This window comes from Humulus lupulus, chromosome 4 (genome assembly GCF_963169125.1).
Source record: "Humulus lupulus chromosome 4, drHumLupu1.1, whole genome shotgun sequence".
Lineage (NCBI taxonomy): Eukaryota > Viridiplantae > Streptophyta > Magnoliopsida > Rosales > Cannabaceae > Humulus > Humulus lupulus.
This window is the reverse complement of record NC_084796.1, coordinates 79,407,295-79,426,873: the sequence shown is the minus strand read 5'-3', so window position 1 is coordinate 79,426,873 and position 19,579 is coordinate 79,407,295. Positions and strand designations below refer to the sequence as shown.

The following is a 19,579-nucleotide window of genomic DNA, read 5'->3' as shown; positions in this document are numbered from 1 at the left end:
GCAAAATAAACCAAATTAAATTCAAACTAAATGTTTTCAGTTGTAAAATATATTTTTCATTAATTTCTTGAAAATATTAATTATAATTTAATTTAATTTAACATTTGAGATCAATAAATATGAATTTTTCACCACCATTCACACCCCCCAACCAACTTATTGCTAGTCCCTAGCAATTCAAGTGGAGAAGAAAATTATCAAGCTGAATAATTAAGTCAACCCAATCAAAACCAACCAAGCACTTTGAAAATATCATCAAGCATTCAGAAATTGCTATGCAAACTATTTAGTTGTAACCCTAGAGTTGTGTGTGTGTGCACCAAACCATATCCATTTCTTACCACAAGCCATAACACAAATAGTATAAAAAAAAAACTCAAAAGCATAAAGGACTCAACTCCAAATTCCTCACACACATTGAAAGTATTTTTTTTTTATGGGACAGATGACACACTTGGAGTTGGAATTGTAACACTTAACGCTCAAATGAGAGAGGGCAAAACTTTTTAAGACAAACAATTTGAACAAATATTGATCACATGATAGACAAATCAAATAATTAGAATTCAAATGACAAACAACCTTTGGGATTTACACAAGAAACTTGAAGAATAAAGAGCCAACTAAAAGAAAATTATAAATATAGAAAAGAACACTTATTTTTTTAAGAAACATATGAAGTGATGTTTCTTTCATTCATTTTTTTAATATGGAACAATTTTTTTTTGACAATAACATAAAAAAGAAAACACAATAACGAAATGTTGCTCTTGTTCTATTATTATCATTATTTTTCTTTTTTTTATTTAATTTTTTTTTATTTTTTTTACAAGAGGCAACATATAAATACTTGAACAAAAGGAAACATGAAAATAAAATTACAACAAAGGCTCTTCTAAACATGAAATTATCCCTCCAGTACATGTCATGTTTTAAATTCCAAAAATTTGAATTCATCAACTCAAATGATCAATAAAAGTTCAAAAAGTCGTTTTCTCAACTCTCACAACTCACCAAGAAATGGAAAACTTTAAACTTGAAAATTTTCTCAACTATTTGTGTTAACAACCATCTTACCACATGTTTGGAAAGTGCATTAAAGAACTCTGGAAATTACTCTGTAATAGCCAAACATAGGAAAAACCAACTCAAACCCCATATTTTTCAATCTTGCTTAGAAAATTTTGAGAAAATTTGACTTAAGAATTCAACACAACAATGTAATTCTCCAAATGAATGCTCACCAGAGCTCACCACCCCAACCGAAAATCAGACAGTGACCTCAATGTCAAAACACATACATAAGGAAAAGGATAAGGAAAGAGAACACCTGGTAGATGACAATATCCATGGGGCGATAGTTGAAACTGCCTGATAACAACAAAACAAACCAAAAACAAACAAAAAAACGAAAACACACAAAAATAAAATAAAAACAGAAAAATAAAATAAAATAAAACATGTAAAAGAAATAAACCACTCAAAGTGTATAAACAGGGTCCTCAAGGAAGACCTCTTCGACATGACTCACACTCTTGATGTAATGCTTCAATCTCTGACCATTGACTCTGAAAATTCTCCCATCGATTGGGTCCTTAACCTCAATAGAACCATTGGGAAAAACTTGTGTCACCACAAATGGACCAATCCATCATGATCTCAACTTATGTGGGTGGAAATGCAACCAAGAATCATAAAGATGCACCTTTTGATTAACCTCGAAATGCTTTTGCAGGATTTGTTTATCATGAGCACCTTTCATTTTTTTCCTTGCATATCCTGGAATTGTCATATGCATCATTGCGCAACTCCTCAATTTTTGACAGCTGGAGTTTACGATTAATGCCTGCAGCACTAAGATCAAAATTAAGGGCTTTGACAGCCCAATATGCCTTATGCTCAAGTTCAATAGGCAAATGACAGGCTTTCCCATAAACAAGTCGATAGGGAGACATCCCAAGAGGGGATTTGAAAGCAATACAGTATGCCCAGAGTGCGTCAAGAAGACGAGAAGACCAATCTTTTCAGTCGGGATTTACCGTTTTTTCAAGAATTTGTTTTATCTCCCTATTGGCTAACTCTGCTTGCCCATTGGTTTGTGGATGATAGGAATTAACAACCTTATGAAGTACACCATATTTGCGCATGAGAGCCTCAAAAGACTTATTGCGAAAATGAATGCCTTGATCACTAATGATGGCACGAGGCGTACTGAACCTTGACAAAATATTCTCTTTCAAGAGCTTGGTAATTGTTTCATTATCGTTGGTTTGACAGGGTACAACCTCGACCCATTTGGAAACATAATCCACAACAAGGAGAATGTAAATGTAACCAGAAGAAGATGGAAATGGTCCCATAAAATCTTTTCCCCAACAATCAAATATCTCAATCACAAGAATTGGGTTCAAAGGCATCATTTGATGGCGGGACAAAGAACCTAACTTCTGGCACCTCACACATGAACGGCAAAATTCATTGGTGTCTTTGAAAAAAGTGGGCCAATAAAGATAACACTGTAAGATTTTTGCAGCAGTTTTCTTCACAGAGAAGTGACCACCACAAGCATCATTATGAAAAAATTTCAGAACACTAGACACCTCATCATCAAGGAGGCATCTCTGCATGATCTGGTCGAGGCAATACTTTAACAAGTATGGATCATCCCAATAAAAATTGTGCACCTCAACTAGAAACTTGAGTCTGTCTTGTGAACTCCACTCAGAAGGAAGTTCACCTGTTACTAAGCAGTTAGCAATGTGTGCATACCACGGTAACTTAGTAACAACAAGCAGTTGTTCATCGGGGAAATCATCACGAATAGGTGGACCATTAGCGGAATCACTGAATTCAAGTTGGGACAAGTGATCCGCAACAACATTTTGAACACCTTTCTTGTCTTTGATTGTGATGTCAAATTCTTGCAATAAAAGGATCCACCGTATTAAGCACGCCTTAGCATCCTTTTTGGAAAGGAGGTACTTAAGGGCAGAATTATCTGTGAAGATCATAATGGGTGAGCCAATCAAGTATGCACGAAATTGTCAAGAGCAAAGACAACGGGAAACATCTCTTTTCCAGTAGTAGAATAGTTCATTTGGGCACTATTAAGAGCTCGACTGGCATAGTAGACAACAAAAGGTTTCCCCTCCCTTCGTTGTCCCAAAACAGCTCCCACAACGAAATTGCTGGCATCATACATGATTTCAAAAGGCAAATTCCAATCAGGTGACTGCATAATAGGAGCAGAAGTCAATTTTGCAACAAGTGTTTGGAAAGCATCCTCAACTTAGGAGTCCACTCAAAAGTACCATCTTTGGCTAAGAGGTTACATAGCGGATGAGAAATCACTGAAAAGTTTTGAATGAACCTTCTATAAAAACAAGCATGCCTAAGAAAAGATCTGACATCTTTGACAGTTTTTGGAGTGGGAAAATTAGAAATGAGATCAATCTTAGACTGATCAACCTCAATTCCTCTTTCAGAGATAATGTGTCTCAAGACTATGCCTGAAGATACCATGAAATGGCATTTTTCCCAATTGAGTACAAGACCTTTCTCAATACATCGTGTCAAAACAGCTTCTAAATTAAGAAGACATGCGTCAAAAGAGTTTCCAAAGACTGTTAAATCATCCATGAATACTTCCATACATTTTTCAACCATGTCACTGAAAATACTCATCATGCACCTTTGGAAGGTGGCTGGTGCATTACACAGTCCAAATGGCATACACCGAAAAGCATAAGTACCAAAAGGACATGTGAAAGTGGTCTTATCTTGATCCTCCATTGCAATCTCAATTTGATAGTAGCCTGAATAGCCATCAACAAAGCAATAGAAAGGATGACCAGCCACACGTTCAAGGATTTGGTCAATGAATGGAAGGGGGAAATGATCTTTGCGGGTGGCAGAATTCAACTTTCGATAGTCAATGCACATGCGCCAACCCGTCACAGTTCTTGTGGGGACAAGGGCCCCTTGCTCATTTTCAACAACAGTTACAACCGACTTTTTGGGCACTACTTGAGTTGGACTAACCCATTTTCTATCATGCACTGGATAAATGATGTCTGCATCCAGAAGTTTTAGCACTTCATTTTTCACAACTTCTTTCATTGAGGGGTTCAATCTTCTTTGAGGATCTCTTCGAGGGATTGCCCCGTCCTCCAGATTGATTCGATGGGAGCAAATTAAAGGGATAATACCTTTAATATCAGCGATCATCCAACCTAATGTAGATTTAAGATTTTGCAGTAGCTTAATTTCTTGTGAAGGATCATGTTTGGATGAAATGATAACAGGAAAGGTATCACCATCTCCCAAGAAGACATGTTTTAAACCCTCAGGTAATTGGGATAACTTAACAATGGGAACCTCTTCAACAAAAGGTTTTGACTTTTCCCTTTCACTAGGTAGCTCTTCAAAGCGAGATTGCCAACACTTTGTTCTTCCATTTTGTGAGTCTTTGTAATAGGAAATTTCATTAATCGACTCATCAAAATCCGAACTTTCAGAAAAAGAGAGGAGTTCATCAAGATCATCAGAATTGCTTTGCAATTGAATCTCCTCAGGAATGAACGTGTCAATCAGAAATGTCTGATAACACTCATCATCATCATGTGGTTGCTTTGTAACATGAAAATTATTGACCTTGAGAGTGATATTCCCAAAAGATATTTTCATGAGACCATTCCTACAGTTAATAAGGGCATTAGCTGTAGCAAGGAAAGGTCTTCCAAGTATGATAGGGATTTTTTACTCCATGTTAACCTCAGATTAAGTATCTAGAATGAGAAAGTCAACGGGGTAATAGAATTTGTCAACTTGAACAAGAACATCCTCAACAATACCCCAAAGCTTCTTAATAGAATGATCAGCCGACTGTAAGACTACAGAAGTAGGCTTGATTTCACCAAGACCAAGTTGCGAGTAAACAGAATAAGGCATGAGATTGACACTCGCTCCTAAGTCTAGCAAAGCTTGGCTAAATTCATGAGTCCCAATTTGACAGGAAATGGTGGGACAACCAGGATCTTTGTATTTTGGCGGTGTCTTTTGTTCAATTACCTCACTTACTTGCTCAGTCAAGAAAGCATTCTTCTTGACATGATGCTTCCTTTTTCCAGTGCAAAGATCCTTGATGATTTTAGAATAGGCTGACACTTGTTTGATGATGTGAAGCAAAGGAAGATTTATCTTCACTTGTGTCAAGTGCTCAAGGATTTCTCCTCGATTTTCAGGAATTTTTCCAGCAGGTCTTAGAGCCTAGGGAAATGGAACTTTTGCAAAAGCATTACTGTCAGAGACAACATTTGGAGATTTTAAAGTAGCATTTAGTATCGGTGGATCTTCCAAAGCTTTACCACTTCTAGTTGTGATGGCATTAGCCTCCTTAACGTTTTGATCGTTGGAGTTAGAGGTTTGAGCCATATGTTGCCCTTGTGTATTGAATTGAGGCTGAGAAGGAAGTTTGCCTCTTTCAGAATTAACCAAGGATCCAGTCAGTTTTGAAAATTGACTTTTCATTTCCTTGATTTCTTCCATCATTTGACGATTTATTTTGGCCTGCTCCTCCATGAATGAATGAAGGGTGTTCTCAAGAGAACCCCTTCGAAGTGGAGCATTGTTTTGAGGAGTAGATTGAGCCTTAGATGGTTGAGACTAGTGCTCATTTCTCCATTGCCCTCCAGAAGATTGTGCTTGGTTGGGATCTCTCTAGCTGAAATTTGGGTGGTTTTTCCAACCAGGGTTGTACGTATGAGAGAATGGCTTATTATAGGCCCCTAAGGCATTGCATTGCTCTTCATAAACCCCCTCATTTCACTAAAAGCTAAGCAGTCCTTAACTAAATGATCCGTTTCTCCACAAACAAATCATGGCTCACGTGTTTCTGCTTGGGAAATCATATGTAGTCCTTGCCCACCTTTTGTCTTAAAGGTCTCGAGTTTCTTTGTTAAGGACTCAACTTGGGCTTTTAGACTGTCTTCCTCCCTCAATTGGTAAATTCTTGCTGGTCAATTTCTGTTGGTGCTTTTAGTAGCACTTGGACCAGTCCAAGTATGAGATTTTTCTACAAGCTCATTGAGATATTCCAAGGCCTCTTCAGGATCTTTTTGGAGGAATTCACCATTGCACATAATTTCTACAAATTGGCGTTCACGAATTGTGAGGCCTTCATAGAAATAGCTAACTAGGCGCCATTTTTCATAGCCATGGTGGGGACAAAGAGTCAACAATTCTTTAAACCTTTCCCAGACTTGATAGAGAGTTTCATTGTCTTTTTGGGAAAAGGTAAAAATTTGTCTTTTTAAGCCATTGGTCTTGTGGTTAGGGAAATATTTGTGAAAGAATGACGATGTCATTTCTTCCCATGTTCCAATAGACCTTGGTCTCAGAGAGTATAACCAGCTTTTAGCCTTATCATTCAAAGAGAAGGGAAAAAACTTTAATCGCATAGTATCCGCGATATTAGCTTGGTTATAGAAAGTGGCCACTACCTCCACAAATTCCCTAATATGCACATAAGGATTTTCATTTTCTAACCAATGGAAATTTGGCAAGAGTTGAATAATGCCAGGTTTAAATTCAAAGTTAGGCATATTAGGTGGAAAGATGATACAAGAAGGGGTAGGAGTACGAGTAGGATGGAGATAATCATTTAGACTTCTCTGCTGAATTTCCTTATGTGAGCTATTGCGAAAGGGTTATGAGCAATTGTTGAGGTGGGAGAGGAAATGTTGGATGTATCGGAAGAGTTGTTACTAGGGGTGTCGGGTCTCCTTACAAATCTCCCTAGTTCATCTCTATGACGATTCATCCACACAAAAAAAAAGAGATTTTTTTTAGAATTTTTTTTTAAACTTGTTCCTTGGTAGATTTGGACAATTTGAAATGATCTCACATGCCTCACCAGAACTCCCTGAGGTTACTAGATGAGTATGGAAAATCACAATTCAAACCTTTTCAACCAAATGACCAATAAGTAAAATAAATTACTTATTTTGAAAGAACAAGCTTATTTTTTTTTTAATAGTAACAAGTTCAAAAATGTAATAATACAAGGGCATACACAAAAAATATTCCCAGGTCGATTGGGAAGGTTGCCAAGGTACCGCTTCGTCCCACACTTTCCTAGACAGAACCAAGGTTCCCAGGAAAATGTAGAGGGTACTCTATCACAGACCTTAAAAGCCAATCTTTCTAGACAGAATACTCTCAGTTTTTACCACTTGTAGCATTACACTATTGTTTCCCAATACTAAAAGTTTTATGCTAAAATTTTATGAACATATTTTTAAAACAAGAATTGAAGAGAAAGAACCTAAATTAAAGCTAATCTAAAATCTAGCATTACACAAATTATGGGACCTAAATTATCATCTACAAATATGAAACCTATAAATTTAAAGCTAAAAGAAAAAAACAAGAAAAATAATTAAATACAAAAAGTTACAAAATTACTAATAAATGAAAATTGAAGCTAACAAATATATATATATATAAAATTTAACCAATAAACAAATAAACATAATAGGAAAGAATAGGAAAAAAAAATATAACTCATGTTAATTTTTTTTTACAATAATAAAATCACGTTAATAATAAATAAGAGAGAATAAAGAAAGAAAGAAAAACTATAAAAGGAAATGTGACCTTTTTTTTTTAATTATTTATTCTTTTTTTTAAGAACCTATTAATATTAAACTATATGAACTAAACATAATAAAAAAAAATGGAACGAAACGACAGACATGGATTTATACATAAATATTTTTATTATACTAACAACTAAATAAAATATATATATAAAATAAAATAGTAATCACAATCCTACACAAAGATAGCAAATAATAATAAAATAAGATACTTACCTCTTGGCGGTGTATTCCACTAAGCTTTTGATAACTATCTACCAGGGAACGGCGCCAAAATTTTACTGCACCCAAAACTTGTCTTCACAAAGCGGTTGTTGTAGCGTAGTATGAGCGGTCGTGTCCACAGAGAGATATCTTATGAAAAAGTGATTAGTAGAACTTTAAGCACAAAGAGTAAATAAATCGTTGGTGGTTTTTGAGAAAATATTGATAATGAAATTAAAGCAAATAAAATTGGTAGAAAAATTCAATAACAAAAGTGATAAGGTTTCAAGAATCACCTATATGTTTGGCTCATTTATTTGGTATTTGATTCACACATATAACACAATTAAATTGTTCACTTCCCAACAATTTAATCGGAAAGATAAAACTTGAAGAACATATATAATAAAATGTATTCGAGTAATAACAATTCTCACCTTAGGAACATAGAAAATAATCTTATGAAAAATCTAAGAATGACAATATACCTTATTGGCAATAATGCAATAAAAGACTAATCATAAAATTATAATATCAATATATTTGTACTATTATGTTCACATAGAAAAAGCATGACTATTTCTATATAATACTAAATAGATAAATATATTGATATAGAGAGATAGAGAAAAATAGAAGAAATGATATTACTCAAATGTATAAACTTGAAGTACTTGATGAATCAAAACACAAATAATATTTTACCTTGCATATAGGATCATCTTTTACCTTATCTAGGAAATTAGCCTAGAAAGCCAGTCATTCTCACAATAATCTAGAGAGAAAATATGAGAATAAATAGACAAAATGAGACTAAATTAACTATAGCTTTTGCTAATGAAAATTACATCCTCAACAATATATACAAAAGGTCCCCTTTATATAGCATTTTGTCATGCTAAAACCGTTTAATGGGAAATGAAAAGCGAATTAATTAGAATTTATTTTCTCATTAATTTGAATAAAATAATAATGGAAAAATAATTGTAGCAAATTTATTTCTCCCATTTAGTCAAATATAATTGAGATATTGATGCCTTGGAATTCTAGCACACAATGGGACTGATTGAGAATACTCCCAACGAAGCATAATCTTGGTAAACTCTGTGAGGGAAATCATTGTCTTAATTGGTTGTGGATCCTTGGTATTTGATAGATAGGAGTAGCAAAGATTTATCTTAATATTGATCACATGTCACATAGAGAGAAATGTAAAGCTGGTCCTGGCTTGAGATCAAAGAAATCACTTGGGTTGGGCCCCTCTTCTTTTCTACCATTTATTTCATCATTTTTCCAAATACGCCACTTTTCCATCTCTTTCTTTCACAATTAATACTTTATTTTTTATTTGTATCAAAATGCACATAATTCCTGCAAAATAAACCAAATTAAATTCAAACTAAATATTTTCAGTTGTAAAAAATAATTTTCATTAATTTCCTGAAAATATTAATTAAAATTTAATTTAATTTAACATTTGAGATCAATAAATATGCATTTTTCACCACCAATCTCCTAGTGTCGCAAAGTTTTGGAGAGTTGATAGTCCATGAGAAGTAAGACCTAGGGAACTCAATAAGAGGAACGTATACAGGGTACCATAGAGTAAATCTAGTGTCACGAAGCATACAAAAAGAAACAGGCATAAAGAACTCATCAAGAGGAGCATATACGGGGCACCTTAGATTAAATCTAGCATCATGAAGTCTAAGAGCCCTATATTGTAAAAGTAAGCCTGAAAACTCATCTTACTTCGTGAGGATCAAACACATGATTTGCCTAAAACATGGACCACAAGTCTCGAATTTCCAAAAACATGGAACCACAAGCGGAGCGGATAAAACTGAGGGTTAAACTAATTCGATTTTTTTCGTGATACCACATTATGTAAGGAAATTGGTAAAACCTTGTATATTTTTATTCCAATTTTCTTTATTAATAAACATTGTATATAAGTGTAAGAAAGTAAAAGGCAAAGAAGGCAAGTCAAGTAAAGCATAAAAACCAACTGAAAAAATGTGTACAACATTACTTGTGGCTAAAGCATTTAAATTGTGTTTGCCCCAAAATGATGGCTCTCAGGCCTATTGTACAAGAGGAAAACAAAATCTTAAAGGTTTGGCCTAATCCTACCTTGGAGAAACCTCCACAATAAGGTCTACAATGGGGTCATGCTATGGACGCTGGCCAGTAGTCGCAACGGTAGTTTTCACCCATAGGTGCTCCTCGAAGAGTGCTCAGGTGGCGTTAGCATCGCCGGCGAAGCTCAAATCTAGATCTTGGTCGTGGAACCATGTTAGATAAATGGAATTCTCCACAATATCATCTATCTCCTTCTTTAGGGATGCAACCTGGGAGTACAAGGCCTCGTTGTGGTCATCCCCAGCCTGTCGTGCCTTCCGAAGAGAATCAACCTCCTCCGCATGTCAAGAAGCTTCATCCTTAGCTACTTTGGCCTCCTCCATGGCTTTTCTAGCTTCTTCCTGGACCTTGGACATATCCTCCCATAATTTGGAAAACTCCTCCAGAGTTTTTTTGGTTTCATCCTTAGCCGCCTTGGCTTCTTCTTTGGCTGCCTTGCCCTCCTCTTGGGTTGCCTTGGCTTTCTCCTCTGCTGCAATGGAAGCCTCTCCTAGCTCTTGAGAACAGGACTTCTCCTCCTTGATAGTCGTTTGCTGTTTTTCACCTCCTCGACAGGTGCATCGACCTTCTTCTTCAGCTTGGCCACTCTATCATTGGCCCATTGGAGCTCATGTGACTTCTCCATCACAATGTTACCCAGACAATTGTAAATCAAGCAAGATTGAAACAAAAGAAAAGATAGTACTAAACCCAAAGTGCAGATACATGGAAAGTAGAGGAGGATGCTTACTTTGATGGTGGCTTGGTGGCATGAGGAGAAGAGAGAAGCTACATTGTAATCCCTCAGTTAGGCGCATCAAGTACAGTCAACTAACACATCATGGAGTTGATTCCCTAGAGGAGCTATGTGACCAAAGGAGCAATAAAGTTGCCAAGTTTCTCAGCAAATAGGCTCTCCAGCTGAGCCCGACCGATTGGAGGCTCTCGTGGCTTCTCCTTGGGAGGCTTGAGCTTTCGAATGCAATCCCCCATCACATGGAGTGAGTGATTACCTTCCTCTAGACGAGCACTAAAGTGCTCCATCATGGCATTGTATTGCTCCACCAGCTCTCCCTCGTAGTGTTTGGGATACCCTCGGAGGCGGGGAGGGTTTTGGAGCCTCAGCTGTCCTGGGGACCTCGGCAGATCCTTAAAGAGTTGAATCCCTCAGGATACTTCAAAAATGGGGGATGACTGCCACCTTCCGAAACTTTGCACTTGCTACCTCTTAGAGGGAGGTGAAGGGTCCACCCCTCACGGGCTCTCTAGGAGCCTCCAGCTTTGGATCCAACACCCCCCACCACGAGCTAGTCGACAACTTGAGCAGGATCACCATGCCTCAATTTATCTACAAGATCATTAAGAATTCTCATGGCGCTCCTCTGCCAAAAGCTGGTTGTATTGTGTCCTGGCTAACGCAACTACCCGTTTATGTGGACCAGGCCTTCATGGAGTTCCTGAACCTAGTCAAATCCATGTTATTGATACGCTACCCATCCTGGAGAAGCCTTGCCTTGATTAGGTTCTCCGCAGTCACCAGTTGACTCAAATTTAGCTCCACATCCAAAAGCTTTTTCATTGCATGCAGGCGATCCTGTTAGGCTTGGATGAATGGGGTGCGAACTAAAGGACCTGAACGAAGAAAAGATACTAAGTCTAAAAGATATACGAGAATTAATGAATGAAGGTTTGGAAAGCAACTAGAAGACTTACCAACCTTGGTAAAGACCAAGAGTAAAGTTGGGTTAGCCTAGAGCGTGATGTCGGCGGTGAAGAAAAAGTGATCTTTAAAATCGCCAGTGTGGCTTTCATTTTGGTAGGGGCCCTTGTAATGAAACTAAGCATATTTTATCAAGGTATAGACCTTGTCCAAGTCACTCCCATTTTACTTTGGACACGCTCGGAAGTTGTACGAATACAAAATCTCCAGTAGAGAAGGCTCGAGCCACATTTGGTACTTGTATAGAGCATACAATCCCATTATGGTACGTGAGAACTTGGTTGCCATTCTGGAAGGGTTGCTCCCATCTAGAAGGGGGCAATCCCCACGTACTTCAAGAAATTGATGAAGTGTTGATGGAGGGGAAGGGTTGCTCCCAGCTAGAGGTGAGATTGGCTCCAGGCCCTGAGCCCATATACGCCCCAATGGGACCTCTCTGTATCCCCAATAAAGAGGAACGAGGTACTCGTCAGTCGGAATCTGGTAGTGCGATCTAATGCTGGTTAGAGCACCCAAGTTCTTCAACTGGCTCGGGATGTGCTCCGCCTTAAATCTTGAGGTTGTGTATCGACCGCTTCATTGGAGATGGAAGCAATGTTGACCTCCGCCTCGGTCAACGTACAAACAATGCCTCTGGCCTTTGGGCCGCTGAGTTGCCTCTACTATAGCTGGGCAATCCACTACTCTAACCTCCATGGGGTCTCATCCTTGTTCTTGGGCCATGTTTTGTATTTCTCTTTCGAATCCATCAAATCTATGTTGGTGAAGTTCTCTAAGCTCCTCGGACATCTATAACAAAACCTAGCAGTTAGTATCTTGACCAAAAGAAAAATGGCCAGAACACAATAATACTCTAAGAAAACTTTTCGAGGATAGAAAAAAGGAGGAAATTTTTCAAAAAATAGAGTGTTCCTGGAGAATCAAGATGTTGCAATAAATAGCACCAGAGGCTCAAGAACATGGCCAAATAATGGTTGGAATCTGGAAATTTGACAAGAAATCGTACTTTTGGTAAAACTATGAAAAAGGCCACTTAAAGTCAGTTTTGAAACCAACATGGGCTCGAAAAAATGTAAATAAGAGGTAAATAACCTCTAGTACTACAAAGTTCATTAGCCTAAAATAGAAACCAAAAGTACGAATCAAATATTTCAAACCCTAGAGACTAATCAAGATCCATATTCAATGTATGAATGCAAATCTTGGTAATTAAATAAATATATTCAAAGTATGAATGCAAAATATTGATTTAATGAGAGAATAACACAAACTATATCAAGAGAAAGAATAGACCTTTGTAGAGAAACCCTTAGTTACATAAAATCACAAGTCTATGATTTTATGTGAATCACAAAATGGAACAAGGTTTGACACAAATGAATATTTTTTGTCCAAAAATATCTATTCCTAGCCTCCTCCATGAGATTGCTTGAAGCTACTACTATGGAAGGAGATTGGGATTCACGAGCCTTTAATCTTCATGCAAGTCAAGCTTTCTTGATGAAGATCTTTGAGAAAACTAGTAATCTTGAGATCTAGAAAGAGAAAGATGTGAGTTATCAATTCACAAAAAACTTATATGAACCCCTTAAATAGTAAAGGAAACCTCATTAAGCTCAAACAATGATATTAGAGTATTTTAATTTGAATTTTGGAGCCAAACACGTCACTGTACGATCCTGTAAGAGTCGTCCAGGCGACGCTCGCCTGAACCCAAGCAAAGTGTCGCCTCTAGGCGACGCAACACAGGTCTCTATAACTTGGTGCCCCAAAACTTGTCTCAAAACATATACTCCAAAGAAACATTTTGATCCAAAAGATTATTTATAGATGCCTATACCAATAGTCAACTCTCGCATGTTGACTTTATTGAAATCGTTATGGTTTTTGTACCTCTTTGTGCCTAACCAATTTTACTTTGTATTTAACGAATCATAACAATCCCCCACTTGGTTAAATACATCTTCAATCCTCTAGCCCGAACAATATTAGTGCATAAAATAAAGTACCTTTTGGGTTTGAAATTTATCTTGGTGAAAACACTACAAAGCTTCTATTGAAATGCTAAGATATTCTTAAAATATTGAACCTAGGATTCCTAGTGATAAAACCCGGTAATGTCTCACATACCTCTTCCTGTTGACTCATATATTTCTGACTTTTTGTGCTTCGCACATTTATGGTCTTGTGCATATCCATTTATGAACCATCTGGAGTGAAAACTCCTACTTACTTGATATATACAAATTTTGAGTTCGATTGCCATCATTAGGGAATCTATTGTTCAATGAGTTTTAGTCCTATCCCTTAATTTGTAGAATTAACCACATCCCTCACTAGAGGTTTTGAAAATGGATCCGTTCAGACCTCACAAGTTCTCACATATGATTCCATCATTAAATCAATTATATCACATAATCATGGCTTAGACTTATTTTTCTATAATTTCTCATAATCTATGTCATTTGTAGGCTCTATCTTACGTGGCTTAACTATCACAATGCATCGAGAATGTCGATACCTCATCCGTGGATATTGGGATATTCCTCATGAAATCACTAAGCCACTTGATCTCTTTGGTAATTGACGCTAGAGCTATAAACTCATTCTCCATGCTTGAGTGTAATATATATATATATTTTTTTTCTTTGGGCCGTAAGAAATTGTTCCATCTTTGATCGTAAACACCCAACCGATGGTGGAGAGATTATCTCCTACAATAGATATCCAACTTGCATTAGAATATCCTCAAGTGTCTTAGAAAACTTTGAATATTGGAGGCTTAACTTCTTGATCCTTTGTAGGTACCCTAGAACTCTCTCAATTTCCTTCCAATGTTTGATACTTGGTTGCTAGTAAACCTACTTAGTTTACTTATCGCATATCTTATACATTAGACTCCCTAATGCACTTGCATATTTAAATTGAGCCACCTCTCTACCATTTTTATGTTCAAGCTTAATTCTTGAACCAAATGGTGTATTCGCCTCTTTGATTTTGAGGTGACTAAACTTGTCAAGGACTTTCTGAACAAAGTGAGCTTGACTCAAGGCATAATTCCCACTAATTCTGCTCCCTTTTGTACCAAAAAAGGTATCATCCTCTCCAAGGTCCTTCATCTAGAATGTGGAAGATAGAAACCTCTTTGTTTCTATTATGCCTCTCATCTCATTACTCAAAATCAACAATCATCAATATAAAGACACACCAAGATTACATAGCCATCACAAGTCTTAGAATATAATAACTTGTCTGCAATATTTTGTCTAAATCCATCTGAAACTATTGTTTTATAAAACTTTTCATGAAATTGTTTCAGTGACTGTATTAATCCTACAATGATTTAACAAGCCTACACACTTTATGTTCATTTTCCCTCAAAAAAAAACCCTCTGCTTGTTCCATATAGATCTACTCATCAGGATATCAATTTAGAAATATGGTTTCGACATCCATTTGATGAACACAAAGGTTATATATTGATGATAAGGAAAACAAAACTCTTATTGTGGTTGTCCTAGAAATCGGTGCCTATGTGTCACAATAATTGATTCCTTTATTTTGTTTAAATCATTTAGCTACTCATCTGTCTTTGAAGGTTTGTATGTGTCATCGATGTGATACTTCCTCTGAAATATCAACTTTCACCCAATCGGTTTTGAACCTTGTGGAAGGTCTACCGATTCTCATGTGTGGTTTGACATAATTGGCTTCTCTGAGGAAATATAGGTTGCTCCTCAACCTTTGGATCTTTATTTTAATGAGATTCTCCAACACTTGTGGGTTCTTCAGAGTTTCTATCACAATATAACATATTCTGAATGAAATCTACTTCTCTTGCTTTGATTATCACGATATACACCAAGTCTTATAGCCTACAGGCCTTGCTATTTGAGACATAGTAAAAAAATGCACACTTAACGGTCTTTGGACCCAACTTGGTCATTTTAGGCTTCGTGCTCTTGCAATAAGCAAGGCACCCCCAAACTTTAAGATAACCTAGGTTAGGCTTCTTTCCTCTCCATATCTCATATGGAGGCACATTGCTCTTTTTCATAGGAATTCGATTCAATATATGACACACAACAAGGAAAGCTTCACCCCACAAATTATAACACAATTAAGCATGAAAAAGCATAGAATTAATGATCTCAAGATAAGTCATATTCTTTCTTTTAGCTATTCCATTTTGTTGTGCAGTGTATGGTACAGTGCATTCATGTATAGTACCATATTGTTCACAAAATACGTTAAAATCATTTGAAAGGTATTCACCACCTCGATCACATCTAAGAGTCTTAATTTTTCTCTATCCAATTGATTTTCTACTTCAGCTTTGTAGATTTAAATACATTAAATGCCTCATCCATACTTTATGAAAATAAACATAAGTATACCTATAACAATCATCTATAATATTTATGAAGTAAATATTTTCTCCTCTAGTCAGAAAGTCATTTAATTCACATTTATCATGTAGAGTCCAAGAACATTACTTAGCTAGTTAGACAGTAGTAGTAATAGTAATAGCTAGTAGTAGTTATAGTATGTTTATTACTGTGGATTTTGGTTCAAACCGGGACTTAGTTGGACACTCGTAGCAGCACTTGTAGATTTTATAAGTTCAACATATAGTTTAAGAATATTAATTATATCATAAGGTTAGATTAATATAGCTGGTTTTAAAGATGATATTTATTATACTATAAGGTTTAGATAGACCCAATAAGATAATGACACTTGTCATGTGCATGTTTATTGAGAAATTAAGTATTTTTGAGGAATAGTTTATTAAGAGTAATATTTGAAAATCCTAGAGTCTGCCATCAGCTTTGAAATCGTTATAAGACTCAGTCAAAGTTGTTTACTCAATTCAAATTAGGCTAAAAAAGTGTAATTACGTGTATAATATTTCAGCGTATGCCGATATATCGCCACTCGGGGAATACGAAAAACACGTAACTTCGCACGAACACTTCGACGAGCCTCGGGAACATAATCCCAGGCGATATATCGGCTCTAGGGCATTACTTTTGAATTTTTTTGAAACCGAGCTCATTTTATTCCATAACCTCTTGATAAGCCCAAAATCTTTTTGACCGAGTCTTAAGCCTCTACTGAACGATTTTTCAAATGTTTTTCAATTAAAAAGTCATTATTCTTATTCAAGGTAAAAGAAGATCTTTTCATTCTTGAACTCTACAAATAGGACCTAGTACCCAGCCATTTCTTTCATTCTTCAAGCTGAGTTCAGAGCCTTCAAGAAGCTAGGTTTACTTTAGAGTGTTAAACACTTGGGTTGGGGTTATAAGCTTTATCATCTTAAGCTTATTAAACACTTGGGAAGTAAGATTAATAGTTTGATTTTCTATAAAGGTGTAGTTCGGTTATAGTGCATTCAAAGGTATTCCTATTCCTAGTTCACTTCTATATATTTCATTAGTTTTTATAGTTTTTCTCAACTCAAATCTTGACTTGTTGTTTTCCATTCATGGTTAGGCAATTAAGTTCTTTGAACTTGAGGTTTCATTTCGGTAAGCTCTTCTTCTCGGTGGTTTAGATTTATTTCCTTTTTCATCTTCTTCTTTTAGAAATACTCACCTTCTCATTAATGGTTTTTAGGAGTGTTCCAAAATCCCGTCCTTGTTCTCACATCTCGTTATTTGGTAAGGAAAATAGGATAGTATTATATGATTATGCTATAGTATGTTTTATATGTTATGATTATGCTATAGTATGTTTTTATATGTTATGATATATGTTTTGGGGCTCATAGTTGCTTAAATAGCAAACCCCAACACTTTTATGTTCTTGGGGCTTATAGTTGCTTATCTAGCAAACCTCATTGTATTTTGAGGCTTATAGTTGCTTAGTTAGCAAACCTCAATAATTACCATGTACATGGGTTAGAATTATGATATATCTGATTTGTTTATAGCTTATGTTTATGTATATGTTTCATGCTTGTAGTAGATTTTCCTTGTTGGGCATTAGGCTCATTCCTTTGTTTTATATGTGCAGGAAAATAGTTATGGCAGCGGGAAGATTCTTGGCGGCTTGGGATTGTGTATTAAGGGAGAATAGATTCGGTGGACGGCGTGAACGGTTCGAGGACGAAGTTGATTTTTGGTTTTGTCATTTCAATTATTATGCTTTATATGTATTTTTCTGCACCTGATCTTGTAACAAATTTATTTACAATTTAAGATATGTTTTATTTTCAAAACAATGGGATCCCATATCCTACCCCGAATTTTATGTATTTTAACCTTGGTTTTACAGTTTTGTAATAAAGTTATGACTATTTTGTATGTAAGTTTTCTTAAGAATAGTGTCTATGCATAAGTAGAATTAATGGTCCAAAGTCTATAATGAGTTGGGTCATTACAGTTGGTATTAGAGCAATGGTTCATTCGCATGAAGTTCTCCTCGATACACACACTCAAAGCTCTGAATCTGACTGCCAAGTAAGGGTTTAAGTTATAGTTATTATGTTTATAAGTATAGCTAACGATTTTAGTCTTTATGTTTTCAGTAAAGAATGAACGGAGCATTAACTTAAGAGGATATCCGAGCCATTAAGGCTTTATAAAGAATTAGAGAACCCCGAAACACCGTAGGAGTGATAGAAACAATCCCTTGAAGGCTACTTTTGTTCCACAGGGAGATAGGTCACCTCCAAGAATCTAAGTAGATCATGATGAGATCAACAGAGCAATACGTTTTAGTAATTATACTTTTTAGAGATTATCCTACTGTGATTGCAGCCTTAGAAGAAATTTGGGAGACGATACATGACGAAGATGAATTGTCGATAGCTATGACATATTACTTTCTCATACTTAGGTTCACTTCAAAAATGGAATTTCAGTTTACAAATGAACAAAAACATAGAATTTTTACGAATCTTCCTCGAGGGCATTTTGAGGCACAACACAATGATGACTACGAAGAGATAGATGACGATATGCTAGATGAAGGATCGGATGTAGAAGATCCCGATTTTTAGAATAGACTAGTTTCATTGTTTATTTTCATTTATTATTTGTTTTCTTTTACGATTGTAACTAGTGAAAAACTTTTTTCTAAATTAATATCATGGTTATATTGTTATCATGTATGAGTTTGATTTTCTTTTTCAGTCATAATAAATAATAATTTTAATAAATAATGGCTAAGTTCGATGAGGGTGGATACAAATCAATGAACCGAGTTTCTATATTGAGAGTTAGGGGGCCATAGTAGTGGAAACGATTTTATTGATCTCAGCCCTCCCTCAATATGGTTAATTTTGGAACAGCGATGAGTTTCGAGCCTGAGAATTAAGTCATATAGGATGATTAGAAACAGACTTAGAAAAGAATAAAGATGGATTATTTTTCTGAGTATAGAAACCCACTCTAATACTAAGGAAGACTTATATAATTTTCATAAGAAGCCATAATTAATAGGTCCGAGTTATGTTTGTTTAGATTAAGTTTTTCCTTAGAGCCTATTAGGTTAAAGTTCTGACATATTTCTCTCAACTGTTAGAACTCTGCTGCGATGTCACTCCGAAGGTCTGCTCGCACCAATGGAATTTCCTTCAACGCTACTCTGGTGAACAATGAAGCCCCTACAGTTCGCAGAAGGGGAGTGCATGCTGCTGCCAGCCGCAATGCGCCGCCGCCGCCACCAGTTGACAACGCTGCGAAAATTGCCAGACTACGACAACAAGTTGAGGAACTATTACAGCAACAGCAACAATAGGCTCAGCCTCCGCCTTCGCCGCAACCAAAGCCCTAACAAATGGCCCAAACACCACAATAAGTTAGTCCATTTGGGGGATGGCCAGTGGCGAACTATGCGCCATATCCAGTTCAGCACATGGAGCCAG

At 36.3% G+C, this 19,579-nt stretch overlaps 1 protein-coding gene and 1 non-coding gene across 2 annotated transcripts; one reads left to right on the top strand and one right to left on the bottom strand.

Moving 5' to 3' along the window:
• Nucleotides 1–1,250: 1,250 nt before the first annotated feature.
• LOC133832325 (uncharacterized) lies at nucleotides 1,251–4,686 on the bottom strand. The gene is made up of 7 exons (XM_062262685.1): nucleotides 3,816–4,686; nucleotides 3,409–3,704; nucleotides 3,038–3,232; nucleotides 2,558–2,894; nucleotides 2,040–2,365; nucleotides 1,756–1,892; nucleotides 1,251–1,371 (listed from the first exon to the last, which is right to left on the bottom strand). The coding sequence occupies exons 1-7, from the start codon at nucleotides 4,684–4,686 to the stop codon at nucleotides 1,251–1,253; spliced, it is 2,283 nt and encodes a 760-aa protein (XP_062118669.1).
• A 1,524-nt stretch (nucleotides 4,687–6,210) lies between these two features.
• LOC133833539 (small nucleolar RNA R71) lies at nucleotides 6,211–6,318 on the top strand. Its single transcript, XR_009892915.1, has one exon. It is a non-coding gene; the product is annotated as a small nucleolar RNA R71 (small nucleolar RNA).
• The last annotated feature ends 13,261 nt before the right edge of the window (nucleotides 6,319–19,579 follow it).

Coding starts and splice junctions, on each gene's coding strand:
- LOC133832325 (XM_062262685.1), bottom strand. CDS start 4,686: ATGAAAATATCTTTTGGGAATATCACTCTCAAGGTCAATAATTTTCAT. Junction 3,705..3,815: donor CTTTGTTGATGGCTATTCAG/GCTACTATCAAA, acceptor GTAATGCACCAG/CCACCTTCCAAAGGTGCATG. Junction 2,895..3,037: donor TCTTTGCTCTTGACAATTTC/GTGCATACTTGA, acceptor ATCAAAGACAAG/AAAGGTGTTCAAAATGTTGT.